The 21,085-nt window shown below is 41.0% G+C and overlaps 3 protein-coding genes across 3 annotated transcripts in view; 2 read left to right on the forward strand and 1 right to left on the reverse strand.

Moving 5' to 3' along the window:
• nf1a (neurofibromin 1a) overlaps nucleotides 1-21,085 on the reverse strand; it is a 158,088-nt gene that overhangs the window by 47,462 nt on the left and 89,541 nt on the right. The window contains exons 34-35 of the mRNA XM_042338430.1: nucleotides 20,754-20,900; nucleotides 19,990-20,100 (exon numbers count right to left, since the gene is read on the reverse strand). Coding sequence (XP_042194364.1) covers nucleotides 19,990-20,100; nucleotides 20,754-20,900 — 258 coding nt within the window. The remainder of the gene's footprint in view (nucleotides 1-19,989; nucleotides 20,101-20,753; nucleotides 20,901-21,085) is intronic.
• On the forward strand, nucleotides 3,658-8,913 carry LOC103183295 (probable LIM domain-containing serine/threonine-protein kinase DDB_G0286997). Its single transcript, XM_007900689.2, has 2 exons — nucleotides 3,658-3,829; nucleotides 7,513-8,913. The coding sequence occupies exon 2, from the start codon at nucleotides 7,545-7,547 to the stop codon at nucleotides 8,529-8,531; it is 987 nt and encodes a 328-aa protein (XP_007898880.2). The 5' UTR covers nucleotides 3,658-3,829; nucleotides 7,513-7,544; the 3' UTR covers nucleotides 8,532-8,913.
• Nucleotides 14,198-16,835, forward strand: omgb (oligodendrocyte myelin glycoprotein b). The gene is made up of 2 exons (XM_007900688.2): nucleotides 14,198-14,233; nucleotides 15,386-16,835. Exons 1-2 carry the CDS (start codon nucleotides 14,226-14,228, stop codon nucleotides 16,791-16,793), a joined length of 1,416 nt encoding a protein of 471 aa, XP_007898879.2. The 5' UTR covers nucleotides 14,198-14,225; the 3' UTR covers nucleotides 16,794-16,835.

Genomic DNA, 21,085 nt, shown 5'->3' on the forward strand with positions numbered 1-21,085 from the left:
CAAGCAATCAGCTTACATTTACTGGAGCAAACAGACAGGATTGAAAGGCAGACTGATGGGTTCCTGCACTGAATAGCCAACTGGTGTGTTGTACCAATTACACACACATTTCAAATCAGCATAAAAATGGCATCAGATTTCATGTTGCGTCAAAGTGGTGGGTCATCATTTCAAACCTGACATTCAGGGTAGAAACCCCACCCCTCTTGCCCCCCACCCCCTTCTCAAAACTAATCATCTTATATGTAAATCAAAAAGTACAAGTCACCAAAGCTCAATTTCTGTACATGTCCCAGTGCGTAGGTTACAGAATGGCATTTGAAATGCAGGAGTCAATCATCCATCTTCCCTCTTGATGGGAGAAGGTCACATAAGCTCGGGGGAAGATTGAAAGGGGAACGAAAATTGCGAAATAAAAAATAAAAGTTGCAAAATTGTGCAGCTCCTACTGAGTATATAACGTTGCAGCTGTTACGATTGTTTTAGATATGCAACCAATTCTTTCTGAGATATGTAAACTTTAGAACCTCCACCTCATGGCTATGATTAAGGAGGCATAAAAACAGACGTTGATAGGAAGTCGCACCGAACAATTGGGAGAGTGAATGAACCCACAGCTTCTAAGATGAACAGACAATTTCTACAACGGTTCTCATGTAAAGGCATAGCAGTGGCAGGTGTGGCTGAGCCACACTGCCACCCCAAATCTATTTCTGCACATGACTTTAAGGGGAGCTGGGAGGGGAACGGCCTGAGGACCACAGCCCCATCCCTCTTGCCCCTCAACTCGTCATCTTACAGTCTGACGGTTGTCACCGATTGGCTGATGGACCTGTTAGTCAAGCCAATCTGTCTTAACATAACATAACCTGTAGGAGCAGGAGGAGGCCATTCAATCATGGCTGATCTTCTAATCTAACTCCAGCTAATAACCTAACTCTGCCTTAACCCCATATCCCTTAATCCCTTTTGCAATAAGAAATCTATCTACCTCAGTCTTGAATATGTTCAAGGACTGAGCGTCAACAGCCCTTTGGGGTAGTGAGTTCCATACATTCACTACCCTTTGAGTGAAGAAGTTCTTCCTCAACTCAGTGCGAAAGGGCTGCCTCTGATTTTAAGGTTGTGACCCCTGGTTTTAGTTTCTCCAACCAGGGGAAACAATCTCCCACTATCTACTCTATCATGCCCTTTGATGATCTTATAGGTTTCTATAAGATCCCCTCTAATTCTTCTATATTCTAGAGAATATAGGCCCAAATTGGTCAGCCTATCCTCGTAACTCATCCCCTTCATCCCTGGTACTAACCTAGTAAATCTACGCTGCACCCCCTCCAAGGCAAGTACATCCTTCCTTAAATAAGGAGACCAAAACTGCACACAGTATTCCAGGTGTGGTCTCACCAGGGCCCTATACAGTTGCAGCAAGACTTCCCTACTCTTATACTCTAATCCTTTCATAATGAATGCTAACATACCGTTCGCCTTCCTAATTGCTGCTGCACCTGCAGACTAACTTTCTGTGATTGGTGTACAAGGACACCCAAGTCCCTCTGGACGCTAACACATTCCAATCTCTCCCCTTCTAAAAAATAACGCGTTGTACTGATTTTGCTACCTAGGTGGATGACTTCGCACTTCCCTACATTATACTTCATCTGCCACCTACCTGCCCAATCACCTAACCTATCTATGTCTCTCTGCATTTTTTTAATGTCGTCCTCTGTGTTGACACTTCCTCCTAGTTTTGTGTCATCCGCGAATTTAGATATATTAACTTTGATGTCCTCATCTAGATCGTTGATGTAGATGGTAAATAGCTGAGGCCCAAGGACTGATCCTTGTGGCACTCCACTAGTCACATCCCGCCAATCTGAAAAGGACCCGTTTATCCCTACTCTTTGTTTCCTACCCGTTAACCATTCCCCAATCCACGTTAATATGCTCCCCCCAATTCCATGGGCCCTTATCTTTTGGACTAACCTTTTATGCGGCACCTTATCGAATGCCTTCTGGAAGTCCAAATAGACCACATCCACTGATTCACCCTTATCTAGTTTACTGGAAATATCCTCAAAAAACTCTATGAGATTTGTCAAACATGACTTCCCTTTTGTAAAGCCATGTTGACTTGGCCTAATTATATTGTGCTCCCCTAAATACCACACTACCACATCCTTAATCAATGATTCTAAAATTTTTCCTATCACTGATGTGAGACTAACTGGCCTATAGTTCCCCATCTTTTCCTTTCCACCTTTTTTAAATAGTGTTGTGACATTTGCGATCTTCCAATCCATGGGGACTGTTCCAGAATCCAAGGAATTTTGGAAGATCAGACATAAGGCCTCCACTATCTCATAAGCTCCTCTTTTAAAACCCTGGGATGCAAGCCATCCGGACCAGGGGATTTGTCACTTTTTAGTGCTAACAGTTTCCCAGCACCAATTCTCTACTAATGAAAATTTCCCTAAGTTGCTCCCTGTCCTTATCCCCTTGGTGCATCTCTATTGTTGGCAGACTTGTTGTGTCTTCTAGGGTGAAGACAGATGCAAAGTACCCATTTAGGGACTCTGCCATGTCCTTATCCATTACAACTTCTCCCGTCTCTGACTGAAGTGGACCTACATTTACCCTCACCAGCCTATTCCTCTTAACATATTTGTAAAAACTTTTACAATCAGACTTAATGTTCCTAGCTTGCTTACCCTCATACTCCTTTTTTTTCGCTCTTAATGAGTTTTTTAATTTTATAGTTTGTTTTATTTTGCTGGTTTTTAAAGGTGAACCAACCCTGTTACTGAGTTTTACCTCCCTTCCCCCAGAATATTAACAGCTCTTCTCCATAAACCTTTCGCTGAAATTCTCCACAAATCAACTGTGGATTACTTCTCAATAGAGCTTTCACTGAATTATATTGCTGCCATTAAAATTTACATTGGAGTAAGAATATTTTCACCCTCCTGCCTCTGTGTAGAGGCATAGAAAAGTTCCAAATTAGCAACTCGATGAATCACAAAAATAAATGCACACACCAAATATAGATTGAAAAATTCTCAACCCAAGGAATGATAACACACAAAGCCCAGTACATGTGGGGGTGGGGGAAAGTGAGAGAACAGAGAAGGAAGAGAAATGCACAGCAATCTACAGATGAGTTGGAACAGAAATCGAGCATAATCCGAGTCACTGACTCAGGCTATTAATACAGACTTCTTAGCAAGTTGAACACTAGCTTCACAACTTTTTCTGTGAGTTTTCTAGTTGTGCAAAGAATCAAAGCAACTAGTGGGATATGAAAAAAACCCTCAATCCTCATCTCCTCAGACAGCATCTACGGAAAGGAAAGTGAGTCAACGTTTCGGGTCCACGACCCTTTGTGTTTGTGGGACTTCTGTTTTTATTTTTAGATTTCCAGCATCTGCAGTATTTTGTTTTTTGTTCAATCCTCATCTCTTTTGATAACCTTTTTTCCAAAATTGACCCAAGGAAATGATCACAACACAAAGCACAGTGCATGTGGGGGGAGGAGGAAAGTTGAGAGAACAGAGAAGGAAGAGTAATGCATTTGGTGTTTACAAATTTCTTTTTTTAATACACATTGGTTCACAGCCGACTGTCTTTACTTCCTTTTTTTAAAACCTCAGAATGATGGCATGACAACTTAAAACGCACAGATGTGTTCCGAGTCATCAATTGTGCTAAGAGACCAAATCGCCTTCCATCGTGAGAACAGTTGCAACTGGTGCAAGAGTAGAAGCATAACCTATACTCCAATCTTAAAATCCAAGCAGAAAACAACCAGCCTACAGTGTTTACTTGAGAAGTGGTAAGTACCTGCAAGTAGGTGCATTTGCGGAGGGGAAATGGAAAGTATTTTATTATTTGTAAGAAAAATCAGCTTCTCCTTTTGGCTTCCGATGCCAAAAAGACTAAAAGCTTTCCCTCTTGCTCAACGATAAGTTGAACAACATTTTTGAGAAAGTATGTGCACTTTTGTTTTTTACTTAAAAGGTTTAGATATCGTAGCAAGGCATGAAGACATTAGAATCCTCAAAATAACAAGGTTTTTAATTATCTTTATTTATTTACTTGCCAAATATCTGTCTCCTCCCCAGCTGTTCTTGAAAGCTTTTTTAAAAAAACTCCTTTCTCTGTGCTGAGATATGATTCCTCACACGTTGACTGCTCTCTTGTAATTTTCCCATTCCAAGTGCGAGCCTCGACCGTGAGTGCCAAACCTGATTCTGTCTCCATTTGATGTCCAGATGCATGCAAATGCAGGTCAGCCTGGCTCATTTGGTAGCACTCTCACCTCTGAAATGTCGGTTGTGGGTTCAATTCGTATGTTGGGACTTGGAACTCAAGTCCTTTGAATGAGATGTTAAACCAAGGTCCCGTCTACATGTTCAAATGAATGTTAAAAGATCATACGGCACGATTTCACTAGAGAAGGGACTTTCCTCTGATGTCGTGGACCAAATCCCTCAAATAAAATTGGTCATTCATTTCAATTGGGACATTGCTGTTCTGCTGCATATATTCTAGACAAGTTACAACACTTTACAGTGAATTGTGTGAGACTTCCTATATCAAATGTAAGGCTTATTATATCCAGCACAAGTGAGATTATTTTTCTTCCGTTGTTAACCAGTAGTGTTCTGGTCGATTTTAACCATACTGCTAGCCTGGCTCAGTTGAACGAACAAACTCGGAACAGAATGGGGTTCAACTTGGGACCTACGTGCCTAAGCTCAGACTGAGTAAACTGGCTTAAACGTCAGAACAACTGTTGATAAATTTATAACTTTGCACCTGCACTGCTATTTTGTTTTCCTCACGTGTAGTCAGTTAGTGTGAGTTAACATTATATATGCTTGTTTTTCTCGGGGTAGTATTTGTAACAACAGTCACCAGCTCCAATGCGCCCAGTTACTATCACAAAATATTCCAATGAAGATATCTCTTCAGGCCATTTGACCTTAATATGCAATGTAAATTTTAATGACAGCAATATAATTCAGTGAAAGCTTTATTGAGAAGTAATCCACAGTTGATTTGTGGGGAATTTCAGCGAAAGGCTTATGGAGAAGAGCTGGTATTGTGTGATCAATATTCAACTGTCTGGCAGCTTTTGCTGGTGACGATATCAGTACCTCTGCCTGTATAAATAACAATGTCAGTGTAAATGCATTCATCTTTGAGTGTTGCACAGGCTATCACACTCTGAACTGATTGCATGCTCACGCACGTTTGCCACAATAATAGATATTTCTATTGCACCTTTCGTGTCAGAAGGACAACTAAGCACATCACACAACTGAATGGGAGTTCGAGCTGGGGGGGTGGGGAGAACTGAATGCGCAAGTAAAAGGATAGGTCTTAGGTATGAAGGCAAGCTTTAAAGATTGGGAAGAAGACGGACATGAGGCAGGCCAATGTTTGCTGAGGGGAGGGAGCAGCCCCGATGGTAGGGTTGCAGGAGTTTGCAGAGGTAGGTTGGGGCGAAGTTGTGGACTGATTCGAGCATGAAAGCGAGGATCTTGAATTTGATCAGCTGAAGGAAGGGGAAATCACAGGTGCTGTGTTAATATGGGGGTCATGTGCTCACAGAGCCTGGTGCAGGAGAGGCTGCAGAGATCTATGGTCGGAAGCTTATATAGGAAGGAGTTGGGGAGTCCGTCAAGCAGAATGTTAGAATAAGCGAGCTGAAGGTGTGGACAATGTTCTTGCAACTTGTGGTTGGAGGCGGATGATGCTGTGAAGATTAGAGAAAGCCCATGAGAGCCATAGGGCTTGAAGGACAGTCATGGTGGTGGGGGGACGAGACATCAACTCCAACCACGCAACAAATATTCAGAACTGCTAAAGGGAAATGACAGAATACATTAGAATATACAGCACAGAAACAGGCCATTCGGCCCAACTGGTCTATGCCGGTGTTTATGCTCTACATGAGCCTCCTCCTGCCCTTCCTCAACTAAGCCTTCAAGCATAGCCTTCTATTCCTTTCTCCCTCATGTACCTATCTAGCTTCCCCTTAAATACATCTATGTCATTTGCCTCAACAACTCCTTGTGGTAACACGTTCCACATTCCCACTACTCTGCGTGAAGAAATTTCTTCTAACTTCCCTATTTGACCTGTTTGTGACTATTTTATATTGATGGCCCCCGGTTTTGGTCTCCCCCACAAGAGGAAACATCTTCCCTATGTCTATCCTTTCAAAACCTTTCATAATTTTTAAGACCTCTATCAGGTCACCCCTTACCCTCCCCGTTTCAAGAGAAAAGAGTCCAAGTATGTTCAGCCTTTCCTGATAGGTATAACCTCTCAGTACTGGGATCATCCTTGTGAATCTCCTTTGCACCCTCTCCAGGGCCTCTACATCCCTTCTATAATATGGGGACCAGAACTGCACCCAGTATTCTAAGTGTGGTCTAACCAAGGTTCTATAGAAGTTTACCATAATCTTCCCTGCTTTTTATTTCTATCCCTCTAGAAATGAACCCCAATGCCTGGTTTCCCTTTTTTATGGCCTTATTAACCTGCGTTGCTACTTCTAGTGAATTGTGTATGTATACCTCTAGGTCCCTTTGCTCCTCTATCCCATTTAGGTTTTTATTTTCCAGAAGTGAAGAGAATGTCAGACGTCAATCAGAATTACAGCGGTTTTCAGCTCCAACAAGGCCATAAGTTTCTCTTAGAATTCCCATTCTGTTGACAGCAGGCTGCTGATAACCTCTTCTAAAGGGGAAGAATAATCTACCCTGTTTACCCAAACCTTAAGTGCTTTGACATCTGTACACAATAACAACAACAAGCATTTATATAACGTACTTCATATGGGGGTAATATGAAGGGGTAGCGATACAAATCAAGCAATTTCAGTTATTCCTAGATTGTCTGGTTTCATACTTCAAAACTACTGCTAAGAGGTAGCCTGGGAGGCTTCTGGTTAGACATCATTAAGTTCCGCTCCATGACCATTATGAACGAGGAGCACTGTCCCGGCATGAAAGGCGCTACACAAATTGTAATCTTGTTGTTGTTGTGTTCTACAGCAGGCAACAATATCTCCAAGTGTTGCAGAACTTTTTGACCTGATAGCTTAGGCTGGCACTCCAATGTATGGTGGGGGAGCCCTGCATTGACTGAGGGGCTTGCTTGCGGGTGGATTCGTAAAGAAAGAGACGATTAGTAGCTACAGAATGAGAGTTGAAGCTGCCATGTGATGTCCACTATATCAGTGGCACAGGGGGATAGAATAATCTTCTCAAGTTGATGGTATCTCGGCCTCTTTTGGAGCTCACTGGACAGCCTTGAGGAGTCAGGGTGAAATTCTCTGGACTAGGAGACACAATTCAGAACTTCACATTTTTGCTTAAACCTGCCATACACACCTGCCATAAAGGTTGTTCTCTCCTTTGATGTAAAGCAATTTTTAAGAAAGGCTTCACAGTCCTAACCATCCACTGCACTACAAACATTGTTTTTCTTTCAATTTTACAGGAATTTAAGCAATCTTCTCCAGAAGTCTGGGAATGAAAGCCTGGTTCTTTCAGTTAACAAAGATGGGAGAAATCCAGGTGATAATACTGGCATTGTTGCTGTCCAGTCAGTTAATCAACAGCCAGAACACCACCAGCAGTGCATCAAATACCCCAGAGAAAATGACAATTGGGATGACTTTTGCTTCCTTGGGAACTCAAAAGACAAATTCAAATGTTACCAGCGATAATTCCAACTCAACCAGTTTATTGTCAGTCATTCCAACATTCCAATCTTCAACTACAGTGGATTCAAGTTTGGCACCCCAGCTAATGAGCACTTTCAGTTCAATGGCAACTAAAACAGGCACTGTTGAGAGGACGACTCCTGAGAAAAAACCCACCAAGAGCTCCACCACCAAGAGCTCCACCACCAAGAGCCCAAAAAATACAAAGATACTTCTGGCTTGCAGTATTATCGGAATATTTCTAGTAATCTGTTTCTTAATTATACTGATTGTACTGTGCAAAAGGTGCTTTACAAAGCCATCTGCACAAGACACATGGGTTGTTTCTCATTCAGGCCCCACCATGAATGATCTTGAGAATTCTCCCGACGACAAAGCGGACAATATACCACTAAGACGCCAATCGCTCTCAACCTTTGTGTCTAATAAACTGAAGCGTAAATCCTTACTGGATCAGTGTGATATGGAGGTACAAGAATCGGATGGAATTCTCAATGTTTCAACAAACATTGAAAAACACACATCGCCCTCTGAGGTCAAAATGGAAGATGAAATGGAAAAAGAAATCAAGGCTGAAGATGCAATAGAAAGTCCAGAAATGTTACCACCTCCACCTGAGGCACAAAATCCAACCGACAACAATGACCCCAAGCTTCTTACAGAGGCTCCACCCCCACCTGCATCACCACAAATTCTTGTTGAGCCTAAGGAGAACACCCCTCCGCCTCCATCAACAAATTTGCTATCTTTTGTAGACGATCTACCACCCCCTCCATCTGAGTTCCAAGTCTAAACGACTGCCATTTTCTTTGTTCATGTGACTGTGAAGTTTGTGTGCAGAGACTGTAGAGATCGCACTGCCAAGGTACAGAAGGAGGCAATTTCCAGTCTACATGGACCATATAGCGCAATCTTTCAGTGCAAGCAAGCAATGTAGACACAGCATTTAAAGTAGAGCGCAAGTTATATGTGAATTGCAACAGCTTTCCTTCTTCCAAAGACAGACATTGATAGAAATGGTTTGAATGAATTTCATACTTGTACGGAAAGACATTATGAGCTGCAAAGCTGTACTGATGTGCTTATTATTTTAACAGCAGTAGAACAGACCGTTTTGGTCACATTTTGCTTTGCCAAATATCCATTGTGAATTCTCATCCCAAGGATGGAAATGACTAGAAGTCCAGCATTGCTTTGCACATCAGTCACTCTCTCCTCTGAAAGATAAATATATATAATATATATTTATCTTTCAGAGGAGAGTGACTGATGTGCAAATGCAAGGATTATATAATATATATATATATAATCAATCCTTGCATTTGAAACTCCTCTAGCAGTCAGCCTATACAGTTTCACTTACTTTTCTGAAAATGTAAGGGATCAATCATACAACAGAAAATGCTTTTTCTTGCTTGATATTTCAAATAAAATTGAATACATATGAAACAACCATTTCTCTGCGACTTCATTTATTTTTTAAAAAATATATATATTTCTGCTTTCATGCATTGACCATCTCCTGTTATCTGTTGAAAATCATCCACAGTTACAGAGTTTGATTGCTGGCAACAGCAACTTACGCTGGAGGTGCAGTACGCAGACCACAGGATCCACCTTAGCTGCGATTTCCTCACCTCCTCCTCCATCTGCAATTGAGCCACCTGTCAAAACTCACTGCCAAGGCTAATACTGTACCTAAACTAGAAGAAGGACAGCAACCAGGGCCCTTAGAAGTGCATCATATAGAAGGAAAAATTGAGTCACAAAACAAAAAGTGGAGAGGGAAAACTGAGATCCTGAACAAATCCCATTGCTTTCTTTTGCGATGGGTTGATTAGTTAGAATTAAGGTGGTTAGTTTTTAAACCAACTTTGACTGAAAGAGTAAGGGGTTTAAAATCATTGAGACTTCCAGCCTGCCCCCCCTCCCCACCAGTCCACCACGCATTTCCTATACAAACGTACAATTACCTAAAATCTCATATCGAAATGTCAAGATTCAGTGCAGTTGCACCTCAGACAGCTGTATGCCAAAGCTGGGTCTGGCGGGATTGACGGTTTCCTCTACAGAACATCCTCAGATGTGCAAGTCCCACAAATCGGTGACCTTCAGCCAAGACTATGGTAAGCTGTTTTGGAGCCACCCATTGGTACTTGTGCATGATTAAGGATGGGGTGATTAAAGTGCCAGATCTGTGCCCCTTAGAGATGAGGAGAGCAGCTTATCTCAATTGGCTGCCACGTTTCACCCACAAAATACACAGTCCATCCACTTTACAGTATATTCTGTGAAGTGCTTTGACACGTGCCAAGGATGTGATAAGGCGCTATATCAAATGCAAGGATTATTATTATTATTATCTGGACTCTTTTCACTAAATGTTGAAAATCTTTCAGTGCAAGTGTTAAGTTTTCAGTTGAAGAATTCCACATGCACCTTTAATTTTAAATACATTTTTATTGGAGAAATCTTCTAAAGTAGCTTGTCAAAACTGGCCTGAAAATAATCACCTCGTTTCCCCTTGGTTTGTGTTTCGTGCACATTCAAGCCTCTTGAAAGGGCTGAATTTACACGCACCACCACCCACTCCCCACACACAAGCTTCTGCTGCATGAGGAAAACATGGGTATATCTGGTACAGTTTCAAGTACCAAAATGCATCATCGCTGCTCTACGTTTATATTATAGTTATAGCTGTGCAAGTCCCACAAATCTGCCCTACAATTGGAGACAGCAAGCAGATTTCTAAATGATTCTCGTCTGATACCTTGGATCCAAGTAATAAAACTACATTCCTGAAGGATTGTGGCTTTTAAAGAAAAGCTTAATTTCCTCAGAATAATACGCAGATTCAGAATTGACTGCAATTCAACTAAATACTGACGAAGGAGAAGAAGGCGGCCATTTGGCTCCATGCTGCAGACTCATTGCTCAATAGCTTCTATTTTGCTCAAGCTATTGCTTCACACTATTCAAGCCAAACTCAGCTGCTGATAATTTGTTGCAAGCAACACTGCAAATAAGGTTCTCGCTCCTCTCACCTCTGAAAAATATATATAATCCTTGCATTTGAGATAGCACCTTATCATGTCATCGAGACATCTCAAAGCGCTTTACAGGATTTTATGGTGAAATATAGTCGCTGAATCTGTAAGTAAATTACGGCAGCTAAATCATGGAGAGGAATGTCGCACAAACAGCCACAAAGTGATTTGCCAAATTTATTTTACAGGTTACAACCACGCATATTTTGCGTCATTGACTCGTTTGTCTTTCAAATGGACAAGGCTGTTTTTATTTTTGATCCAGAAGTTTGATCTAACTTAACATCCTGGGCAGTGGGAAATTTTGGGCAAATTTCCTTACTCCACACACCTCTGTTTACCTAGCAGTAAGTAGTAACCCGGTTGTTAGTTGATTGGCAGATCACTTTTTCAGGGATAATAACTCCTTTTTTTAAAAAAAAATTTGAATCCACGACTGTGTGGGACACTGTTGTGCGCAATTGGTTGACATGTTTCGCCCACAAAATATACAAGTCAATTCACTTTACAGTGCAACTGTAAAGTGCTTTGAGACATCTTGAAGACGTGACAAGGCACTACATCAAATCCAAGGATTATTACTATTATAACATCTCATATAATGATCTGAGAACATAAGAAAAGCTGAAGATGAGAAAAGACAATTCAGTCCACTGGAGCTCATCCTTCTAGTACCTTACATAATACAATAAAGCATCCAATTTCATTTTGAACATCCCCATTGTTTGAGACACACTGCCTGGCATTCAGAATAGGAGAGGAACAAACATTTATTTCTCTTCCCACACTTTAAATATTATTTTTTATTGGGCGAAAAATTTCAAAAGCAGCATGTTTTTTCCTCCTTCGTCAGTATTTAGTTAAACAAAGGTGGGTTTCAATACGTTACTGCCAAATAACACCTGAGTCAAATCTGGCCCTAAAACAAGTGTGAATTTAAAATTGGGTTTGCTTAATATGTAACTCAGATAACATCATAACAAAAATTCTGTCGAACTGTAGAGTTCCCCAAGCTACCAACACTGATGAGCACAACATCTTTTAGCAAACTGTATATTTGTCTGAGGCTCTAGTACCACAACTGATAAATATTCAATACCACAAACTCCTGAACAAACCCTGCAGAACTGTCGCACTGCAATGGCATGAATCCAGCAACTGCTTCTTCGTGACTGACAGTATTTCCCTAAAAACTGATCCAGAGCTCAAGATTTCATATTTCCAAACAGAAGTTTTTAGTAAATTCATTTAAAGGTGTTTCTTCCCTCACCTTCACACCTCCCCTTCTGCTGCACATACTATTCTTTAAGCCCATAGCCCAGACCAGGGTGGCTGCTGAGGGCTGGAAGTCCTATGTTGAGAAATGTCCGTGGGCTGCTTAAGCAATATTTTTGTGTTTATCCTTCCAGAAACATAAAATAACATTTACGGCTTATGGAGGGAGTGGGTAGGCCAAATGAAATGGAGGGAGGGAGCCGGGTGAAATCAGCCTATGGGCCGCCAGTTGGGACCACCCTGGTCGACACTGATGTTCCCATGCAGTGTTGGAGGAGCATGCATTATCAAACACGTTAAACTGCTGGTTGAGATATTAAAGCAAGTCCCTGTGATGTTCAGACGGACGTTGAAGCTGCCTATTCGGCACTAACCTAAAATAGATGGAAATTCATTCTTGTGTTGCGACCGATAATCCCCCAGATAAAATTGATCATTCATGGCTGTTTCTGTAACATTGCAGTGCACAAACTGGTTGCAACGATCTCCTAGAAAATATAGTGACTGTTTACAGTAAAATTCCATGAAGTGCTTTGAGACAAAGTAATAAGGCATTATGTCAAATGCAAGGACAATTATTCACCAGCTACAACATGGCAGAAAGTGTTGCAATCATGTTGATGTCGACAATCTCAACAACTGAGTTTAAAAGCTTTCGAATGAACAAGATATTTGCAAGGAATAAGACTTGCACGTCATTATACAAAAGCCGCGTATATGCAAACCATGGCTCTTTAGCCCTAAAAAGACACCATACATTCAAGATGCTAAAACAGGACAGTAAACTATATTTTCAGGATCACAAAGGTATCAGTAACAATAGGTCACAAGTTCAAGGTTGTAAAGAGCAATAAAGGGAAGTATTTCTTACACAATCAAAAATTGGAAGGGGTTACTACACCACAAAAAGTGATCTACAACTGCAGATCTGGACTCATTTAACAAACAGTTTGATGCTGAAATGAGAAGATGATGGGTTGATATTTCAGAAGAGCGCCTCTGTTTACCTGTCAGTAAATAGGAACCCAGGTGTTAGTCGATTGGCAATCGCTTTCCGGGGGTAATAATCCCTTTAAAAAAATTGGTCACTCAATCCACGACTGTTGGTGGGACACTGCTGTGCACAATTGGTTGCCGCGTTTTGCCTACAAAATATAAAGTCAATCCCCAATATATTCCAATATATTCTGTGAAGCGCTTTGAGACGCCTCAACGACATGATGTCAAATGCAAGGAATATTATTAGATCAAAAGTTATTTCATCCAGACCTCTCATCATCATTTATTTTGAGTGTGTGTGCCCTGATTCCATTTTCATTTATTTAAACAGGATTAAGTTTTTTATAATAATAATAATCCTTGCATTTGATATAGCGCTTTTTACATCATCTGGACGTCTAAGGAACTTCACAGAACATAGTGTAAGGTGAATAGACTGTATTTGTGGGCAAAACGCGTCAACCAATTGTGCACAGTAGTGTCCCACAAACAGTTGTGGATTGAAGTGACCAATTTCTTATTGTTTTTTCTTGAGGGATTATTATTAGGTGTGTGGAGTAAGGAAACTTGCCCAAGGTTTCGCCCTGCCGGGGATCAAACCCAAGTCTGTCACTTGTGAGGTGAGTGCTCTAACCACTGAGCTACAGGACACCTGCCACGCTCATTCCACACTGTTGTGGCCACACTAACTAAATTAAATTAAAAGCAATTAGTGATATCTTTTCATTTGAGAGTCTCCCTCTTCTCTTCTCCCTTCCCAAACCCCATTACAGGGACCAACTAAACCCTGTAAATTTATTTAAATAAGCCCCAACTTGTCCACTGATGCAGCATTATGTAACATCCTGATGCAGGGATCGAATGTTGCCTTTCTTTGAGGAATACACCATTCTTGAGCTGTTGGCAGTTTGCCACTCCTTAGCTACTGCTGCTGAAATTATACATTAAAATATCTCTATGCTACGCTTAAGAGGTGTTGCAAAAAACGAGTCATGTGGTCAATAACATGCAATTTAGATTACATTCTGAACAGAGCAGAATGCTTACACTAAAAAAAATCTCTGCTTCACTCCGAGTGGCTATAAATAGTGCCTCTGTAAGCAGTGGACTAATTTTGACACCCTCACCTAAGGAATCTCCAGTAGCAAGAATTCTCCTGTACAAAGATGCTCTGGTAAGTCCACAACTATTCCTTACTGTTTTATTCTTGTATTTATGATACCTTTTGCTAAACTACTCAGTAAACAGAGAACTCAGTTACAGAAAACAGCTCTAATGCATTCCGTGCAGATTTGGGAATAATATAAGCACACTCTGGACAGCACCTGCAATTCCACTAACCTTCGTTATATTAAAATAAGCCTTCAGTGCATTTTTAATACACAGCTTCATGCCATGCTGCATCAGGGTTTTAAATATAATTTAGTAGAATGAAGGAATGTCACACAAATGCGATTTGTAAATTCAAAGGAGCAAGAGCAAATTGGTGCATAGTAAATATTTTATATTGGGTTGATTACAAATAACCTTCCTTGGGCATTACGAATGTCAGAGAGACTTATTTGATAATACTGATGAGTGTGACTATTGTCTTTTTATTGTTATGGAATTAATTCTGGCAATCAAATGTGTGGAAAATGTTTTTAAAAAATTGTAGCTTCTATTAAACAGTGTTATCCTATTTTATAACTATTAAGAAAAAGCATGAAAACATCAGCGTCCTGATTTGATGCAGTTCTTTCGCAGAAATATTTTCTATTAATCCTCATAGCCCAGGAATATTTCAGTACTCCTTTTTCCATTATCAGCACTGGCTGCATTTGCTTTCTGAAATGCAGTTAGATTTGAGGCAGTGCAGGGATTCAATACACTGAAGGTTGGGCAGCACAATCTCCAGACTTCAGTTGTGTCGTTGGGGTGGGGGGTTTGGGAAGAGGAGAAAAGAAAGCAGTGTGCGGAACACAGTGTGCGGAACACCATTCAATTAGAAAAACAGGAGTCGTCCAGTCTTCATCTTTCGTCCTGACGTGGGAGATGAGGACTGGCAAAGATTTGGAACCAATTATTAATATCATCCTCTCAATCATTACGTGGGGGAGAAAACAAAAGGATTTAGCCTTTGTTTTATATTAGCCCTTTGCGACATCCTCCAGACGTGAAAAGTGCTAAACAAGTGTAATTTGTTGTTGTTGTTGTATTAGCAAAAGCAGATTTTGATGACTTGAAAAAGTTGACATTGACAAATTAACAGAATGTAGGATTTTTAACATATAAATAAGGTTAAATGTGCTGCAACATTAACTTGTCTCCTTCGACTCGTCTTTAGCAGCATGGCCATGGGATCGCTGAAGTTGGTTGGCTGTCTCTTGGCGATTTCACTCGCCCTGCCTCCTACCCTGGCCACCTGCCCTTGGGTATGTTTGTGCTCACACCACGACAGGGTGGTGGATTGCTCAGGAAGAAACTTGACAACGCTGCCAGAAGGCATACTGAATAACGTCACAGCCCTGAACATCTCGCACAACAGCTTCGAGAATCTCGACGACATGCTCACACATTACGTCAACGTGAGGATCCTCGACGTATCTAGCAACCTGCTCAGTCACGTTCCGGCTAAGTTACCACGGGCTCTGTGGGAAATCCATGCCGCTAATAACATCATCAAACGAATTCAAAAAGATGACACTGCCTCCCAGTGGAACCTTAAAACACTCGACGTATCCAACAACATGATTGAAAGGGCCGTCCTAATCAACAACACATTGATCAACCTCAAATATCTCAATTTCAGTGGAAATCGATTCTGGAGTGTCCCAACTAACATGCCGCACAATCTGAGCACCTTGGACTTATCAGGTAACAACTTGGTACAAATCCTCCCTGGCACGTTTCGCCAAGCCAAACTTGCAGAATTGTACCTCAACAACAATAACTTCAAGTACATTCCAAATGATGCCTTTAAGCAGCTCACTGCTTTGCAGTCAATTACACTGTACAGTAATCCTTGGGCGTGTAACCTGAACCAGAATATATCGTATTTGTTGACCTGGATAAAGACGACAACAGCAACAGTGTATGGATGCCCGTGTGCCGCAGAATACATTTGTGATCAGAACCGAGCTGCCAATTCTGATGCAAGTACTCCTATGCCGTCAAGTCAAACTCCATCAACATTATTTTACAGACGTCGACAGACCGAAAACCATACAAGCACCTCTGCCGTACAGGTACAGATGAGCTTCCTTGGATTCTCAATTAGAACCACAAATAGCACGATGATTGATACCACTACAGATGCTCCCCCACTGGCCACACTGGACGTTACTGCTTCTGAGCCAACCAGTGACAGCGATGTTTTAACTCAAGCCACCACAGAGCTCCCCAGCTCTAGTAGACCTCCATCCAACCAAACCAGTGCAATCACATTAAACACAACCATCCAGCCAATTCAGAGCATAAATCTGATCACGCCTGCGATTTCAACAACATTTGAGTCTGTTAACGACAACGCAACATCTCTCATCACTGAGCACAGTCACATTACTGTGGCAAAACCAGCTGGAACCATCAGGCCTACCAGCAGCAAGAATCAAAAGACAACAGTCGTAAAAACTATTTCTGTATCTGCAGCAGCGCATGTATTTCGAGGAAGCACACTCTACCTTTTACTGCTTACCATGCTATCTTTACTGGCAATTTACTATCTCACCCAACAAGAGAAGTCAACATCTTGACTGAAAATGGCCCACAACGACATCTGTCAGATCATATATTTTACGAGTTTTAAAACTTTTTTACAAAAAATTTAAAAAAAGCACACTCTCTCTTCCCTCTTCTATTATCTCTGGGGCGTGAGGGCCGTTATATAACTACAAGTTGTTATTGTTGTTGTATCTTAAAGGGCAGATGGACCGTGCACAGTGATCTACCCAGGTCAGGAAGGTCTTATGTTCACTCAATGCTCTGTGATAAGTTAAGTGATCTATCCTTTGGGAGTGCTCTGTAATTGGCCTGAGCTTGGCAATCTGTAACTAAACAGCCAGGATTCTCACTTTTAATCACTCCCCAGTGGCCCTCTTGCTGCAAAGTGCACATTGAACAATGACAGAAACAAACTTTGTAGGAAAGCCAACCCATCCATATGCTGTAATGGTTTGCTCGCACTCATTGTCTTGGCTTGCACGTTTTTAAAAAAATGGCCACTTTGGCAAAGAACTGTCAATAGTCTGAAATCATACACCACGAGTCAACACCTTCAGAAGAACTGGGACAAGGAGAAAGGAAAAAAAATTCTGCAGTCCATAAATGTAAATATCTACCTGTGCATTTTGTCCTTCACGGACACTTTTATTCAGTGTATTCTAACAAAACTCAATACTTACCCATCGATGCAGTCAAAATTTTGACTATTTCTGTATGATCTAGTTTGTGGAGGAATTGTTCAATAATTTTACAAATCACTGCAAAACCTATTTGTGCAACATACGATGAATACAGTGATGTGATTATGGTTATGTATTTCCACGTAGTGATGTTTGAGAAAATACAGCAATGCGTCTCATTTGAAATGTTCAGAGTTGAAGTAAAACCATGGAAACCTATTGAAAACTATCATTAAATGTCTTGAAGTCTTTCCGTGGTTCCACAAGATGTTTGTTTTCTCCAGGTTGCAAGAGTTCAACAAAGGCAGACTCCAATTTACAGCAGCCAATATAAAAGAGACAAAATACTTAAAAGCTGAAAAGAGCTCTGCAGAACATATTTCATTATTTGGATGGTAGACAACAGCTGGAAAGGTCCACAATGCCACAAAGTTACACGTTTGTGTAGCAGCCTAAAGAACAGAGGTTCCGTCCTTTGCATTCACGTTTACTCAAGATAAAGCTGAGGCAATGCTACTTCATTACTTGTTTTAATTTCAATATGCATAATTTCTCACTTTTAAAAAAAATCCAAAATCAGGATTGTAAAGTGGGGCAAAATTATTCAATAAATAGAACTTATTGAAAGAAATTTCAGTAACTTTTACCCTCATTTCTGAAGGTAACGATCACAATGTAGGTTCAGATGAAGAAGGTCCTTTGCCTTAGAACACCAACAATATCATCGACACATCAAGTTGTTTCTTAAGTTAAGAAACTTGGCCTTTATTATGCTTGCTGGTACCGTTTTCCAACTTGTGTAGATAATATTATCCAAGTAAAGAAATATGTCCTGCTATCTTTCAAAAAAAATGCCTTCACAACCCTGAACGTGTGTCTTGCTGCCTTGGTGTATCAGAGAGTCGACATGCGAGTCCAGAGATGTTGCTTGCAAATGAAGGGAAGAGAGGGGGCAGGAAGGGAGGAGGGGGTTCGGGCAAAGGGGGGAAGAGAGAGGAGTAGGGGGCGAGGAAAGAGAGTTGATAAGAAACCAAAATCAGGAGAGGCAATAAAAGCAAAAGTGGCAAAAGGATTTGACCACATAACACGAATAAACCAGCTTTGCAATTCAGAAGCAGGGACATGATGCCTTCCCAACAGATCCTCCTCAGGAATAGAACATCTCACTGATCCAATATATGCTATTTGAGAATCTACACCAGCAATTACAACAAATGGGAACAACAAATTTTTGCCCTGTTGATACCTTGTCTGCCTGGAAGGAACTCTTTATTTGGACAGCTCACCGAGGGCCTCCTGTGGTGAATTCTAACAAAACTACATTTTGTTGAAATTAATTCCTAAATTTTCAACATGCATAATCTATATAATATATATATAATCCTTGCATTTGATATAGCGCTTTTCACGTCTTCTAGACTTGTAGGCTTGTGAATGGAACTTACCTATGATAATGAACATCAGCAAAGTCAATGTAAAAAAGTGAACAGAGCAATTTCACTCACTGGCAGCTAATCAGTAATGTTATGCATTTTACAAATCCCATGGGAGCAATCCCATTATACTGATTATACCATCGTGATCAGTAATGTCTCTGACCTGCAGAACTGTACTCCTTACATCTCATCAGGGTTTATTCTGTGGAATTGTTATTAGCACAAGAAGGGACCACGTCAGGATGTGGTCTCCATAAAAACATTGACGTTTCATACCTTTTTGCATGCAACGTTGGTCTAAACTGAGAAGACAAATTGCACACCTTGATTAAGAGCCACTTATGTCACTCTTGAACACACAAAGGTGAAAACCCAAGCTCTGTAGAGTTAACAAATTAGTAACTCACAGCAGTTACTAATTAACCTTTTCACATGTACAAACCACACTATTTCAACAAGCTGTTTTCAAACTCGCTAATGGTTTGCAATGCTGTTTTGTGAATGAAGTGGTGGGATGGAATTACAACTTTAATTGCTTTTGTAAATTGCCAAGATTATCAGCAGCATGATTGAGCTTGGCTTTAAAGCTCCAAACCTCAGAACAGGCGGCCAAAAGACAAAGCAAAGAATAGTCAACACAGATGCTGCTAGATTTAGCAAGATCTTTACCAGAATCCTCTTTCTTTATGCAATACACTGTCTGATATTACTCTACAGGCTGTCCTGTTGTCAGAGAGTGCTGCATTGCCCCTGTGGTATAACAGATACTTTAATCTCTTCCAGGAAGCTTATGCAGTATCAACCCTCTGTCCAACACCACTCCCCCCAAAAAAGAAAGTAATACAATAGGAGCAGAATTAACCGTATGAGTTTTCCACTTGAAATCATGAAAGAGCCATTTATGTCACTCTTGAACACATGAAGGTGAAAACCCAACCAACAGGACTAATAATCAAGGCAGACAGGAACAAATTGCTTCAGTCCTAAAACACACCAGTGTATGCACATGCATGCAAACAAATGTAACGCACCACTGTACTTTTCTGTAAACCACTTGCATAGAAACAGACAGCAGGACACAATCCATTTGTGCCTGGTGCTATGAAGCCTACCTTCTGGCGATGTAGTAAAACACTGGATTCCCAGTTTTTGATGTTCCTGCCTGGTAAAAAATGTTGAGTGTTTTTAAAGCCTTGAACTCCTCCTTTTCATGTACCTGATGCCTAGAGAGAAGAAGGTTGCCCCATTACAGGAGTGTTCACAGGTAATAAGGATGAACCTATAGAGAATGGAAACCTAGATGGCCGTAGCAGTTCTACTTCCCCAATAAAACAACAAACTTGCTTTTGGATTGCTGCAGATTTCATTCAATAGGTAGGAGTGTGACAATTTTAACAAGGGATTCATGAGACAAAGTTACGATAAACTCTGCATCTCGGGCTTCAGCACAGGCTCTTTTGAAAAGAGACTGATGCGGGGGATATTTGATCACATTTGTAGAATCCATTTGAAAACAAGTACAGAGATTAACTGACCTGCGATGGACTTGTTGCAAAGTGAGATGCCATTCGTCCATACCCAAGGTCTTTTCCAGGATGGTGACCATCACCCCTCCCCCAAGCTGAAAACGGATGAGAATCAACCCCCTCTGTGGCAGGGAGAATTAGAATGACAGGCAGCCGAAGGTATCCCACCCAAAAAGAAACCCATGCACCATTGGCCAATAAACCAGTGTTTACAGTCAAGCATGGGCCCCAAAGTGCTGCCTGCCGCACACTAAATACCATCTCAAACGCTGTGTGATCCAACTGCTAAAAAGTATTTCAGACATCTTTATCTTTCTTAACATTGTGCTGAGTTCTATACAGTTGCTTACCTGGTCATGAATTCTTCAAACTTGGAACTGGTGAGGTTCAGACTGGACCAGTGCGTGTCTGCGACAGGCTTGTGTTCAGGAGGCCCAAGGTAGGCTAACAATGTAGCCATCTTGTCGAACGGTCTTCTGCCTACAGCTTTGTGATCCCTAAAAGAAAAAAAAAGATTAAAAACATCATTCTTTGATCATCGGCAGGAATAGAAATTGGCAAATGTTTTATTTGAGAGAAGAATCAGGGATTATTAATTAGATCTATAACACATCGTCTCACAAACGTACTAGAATATTGGCCATCAAGAAAAGGCCACTGCTAAAAGTATGGGGTGGACATC

Source organism: Callorhinchus milii, unplaced genomic scaffold (genome assembly GCF_018977255.1).
Source record: "Callorhinchus milii isolate IMCB2004 unplaced genomic scaffold, IMCB_Cmil_1.0 Scaffold10, whole genome shotgun sequence".
Taxonomy (NCBI): domain Eukaryota; kingdom Metazoa; phylum Chordata; class Chondrichthyes; order Chimaeriformes; family Callorhinchidae; genus Callorhinchus; species Callorhinchus milii.

Coding starts and splice junctions, on each gene's coding strand:
- LOC103183295 (XM_007900689.2), top strand. CDS start 7,545: ATGAAAGCCTGGTTCTTTCAGTTAACAAAGATGGGAGAAATCCAGGTG.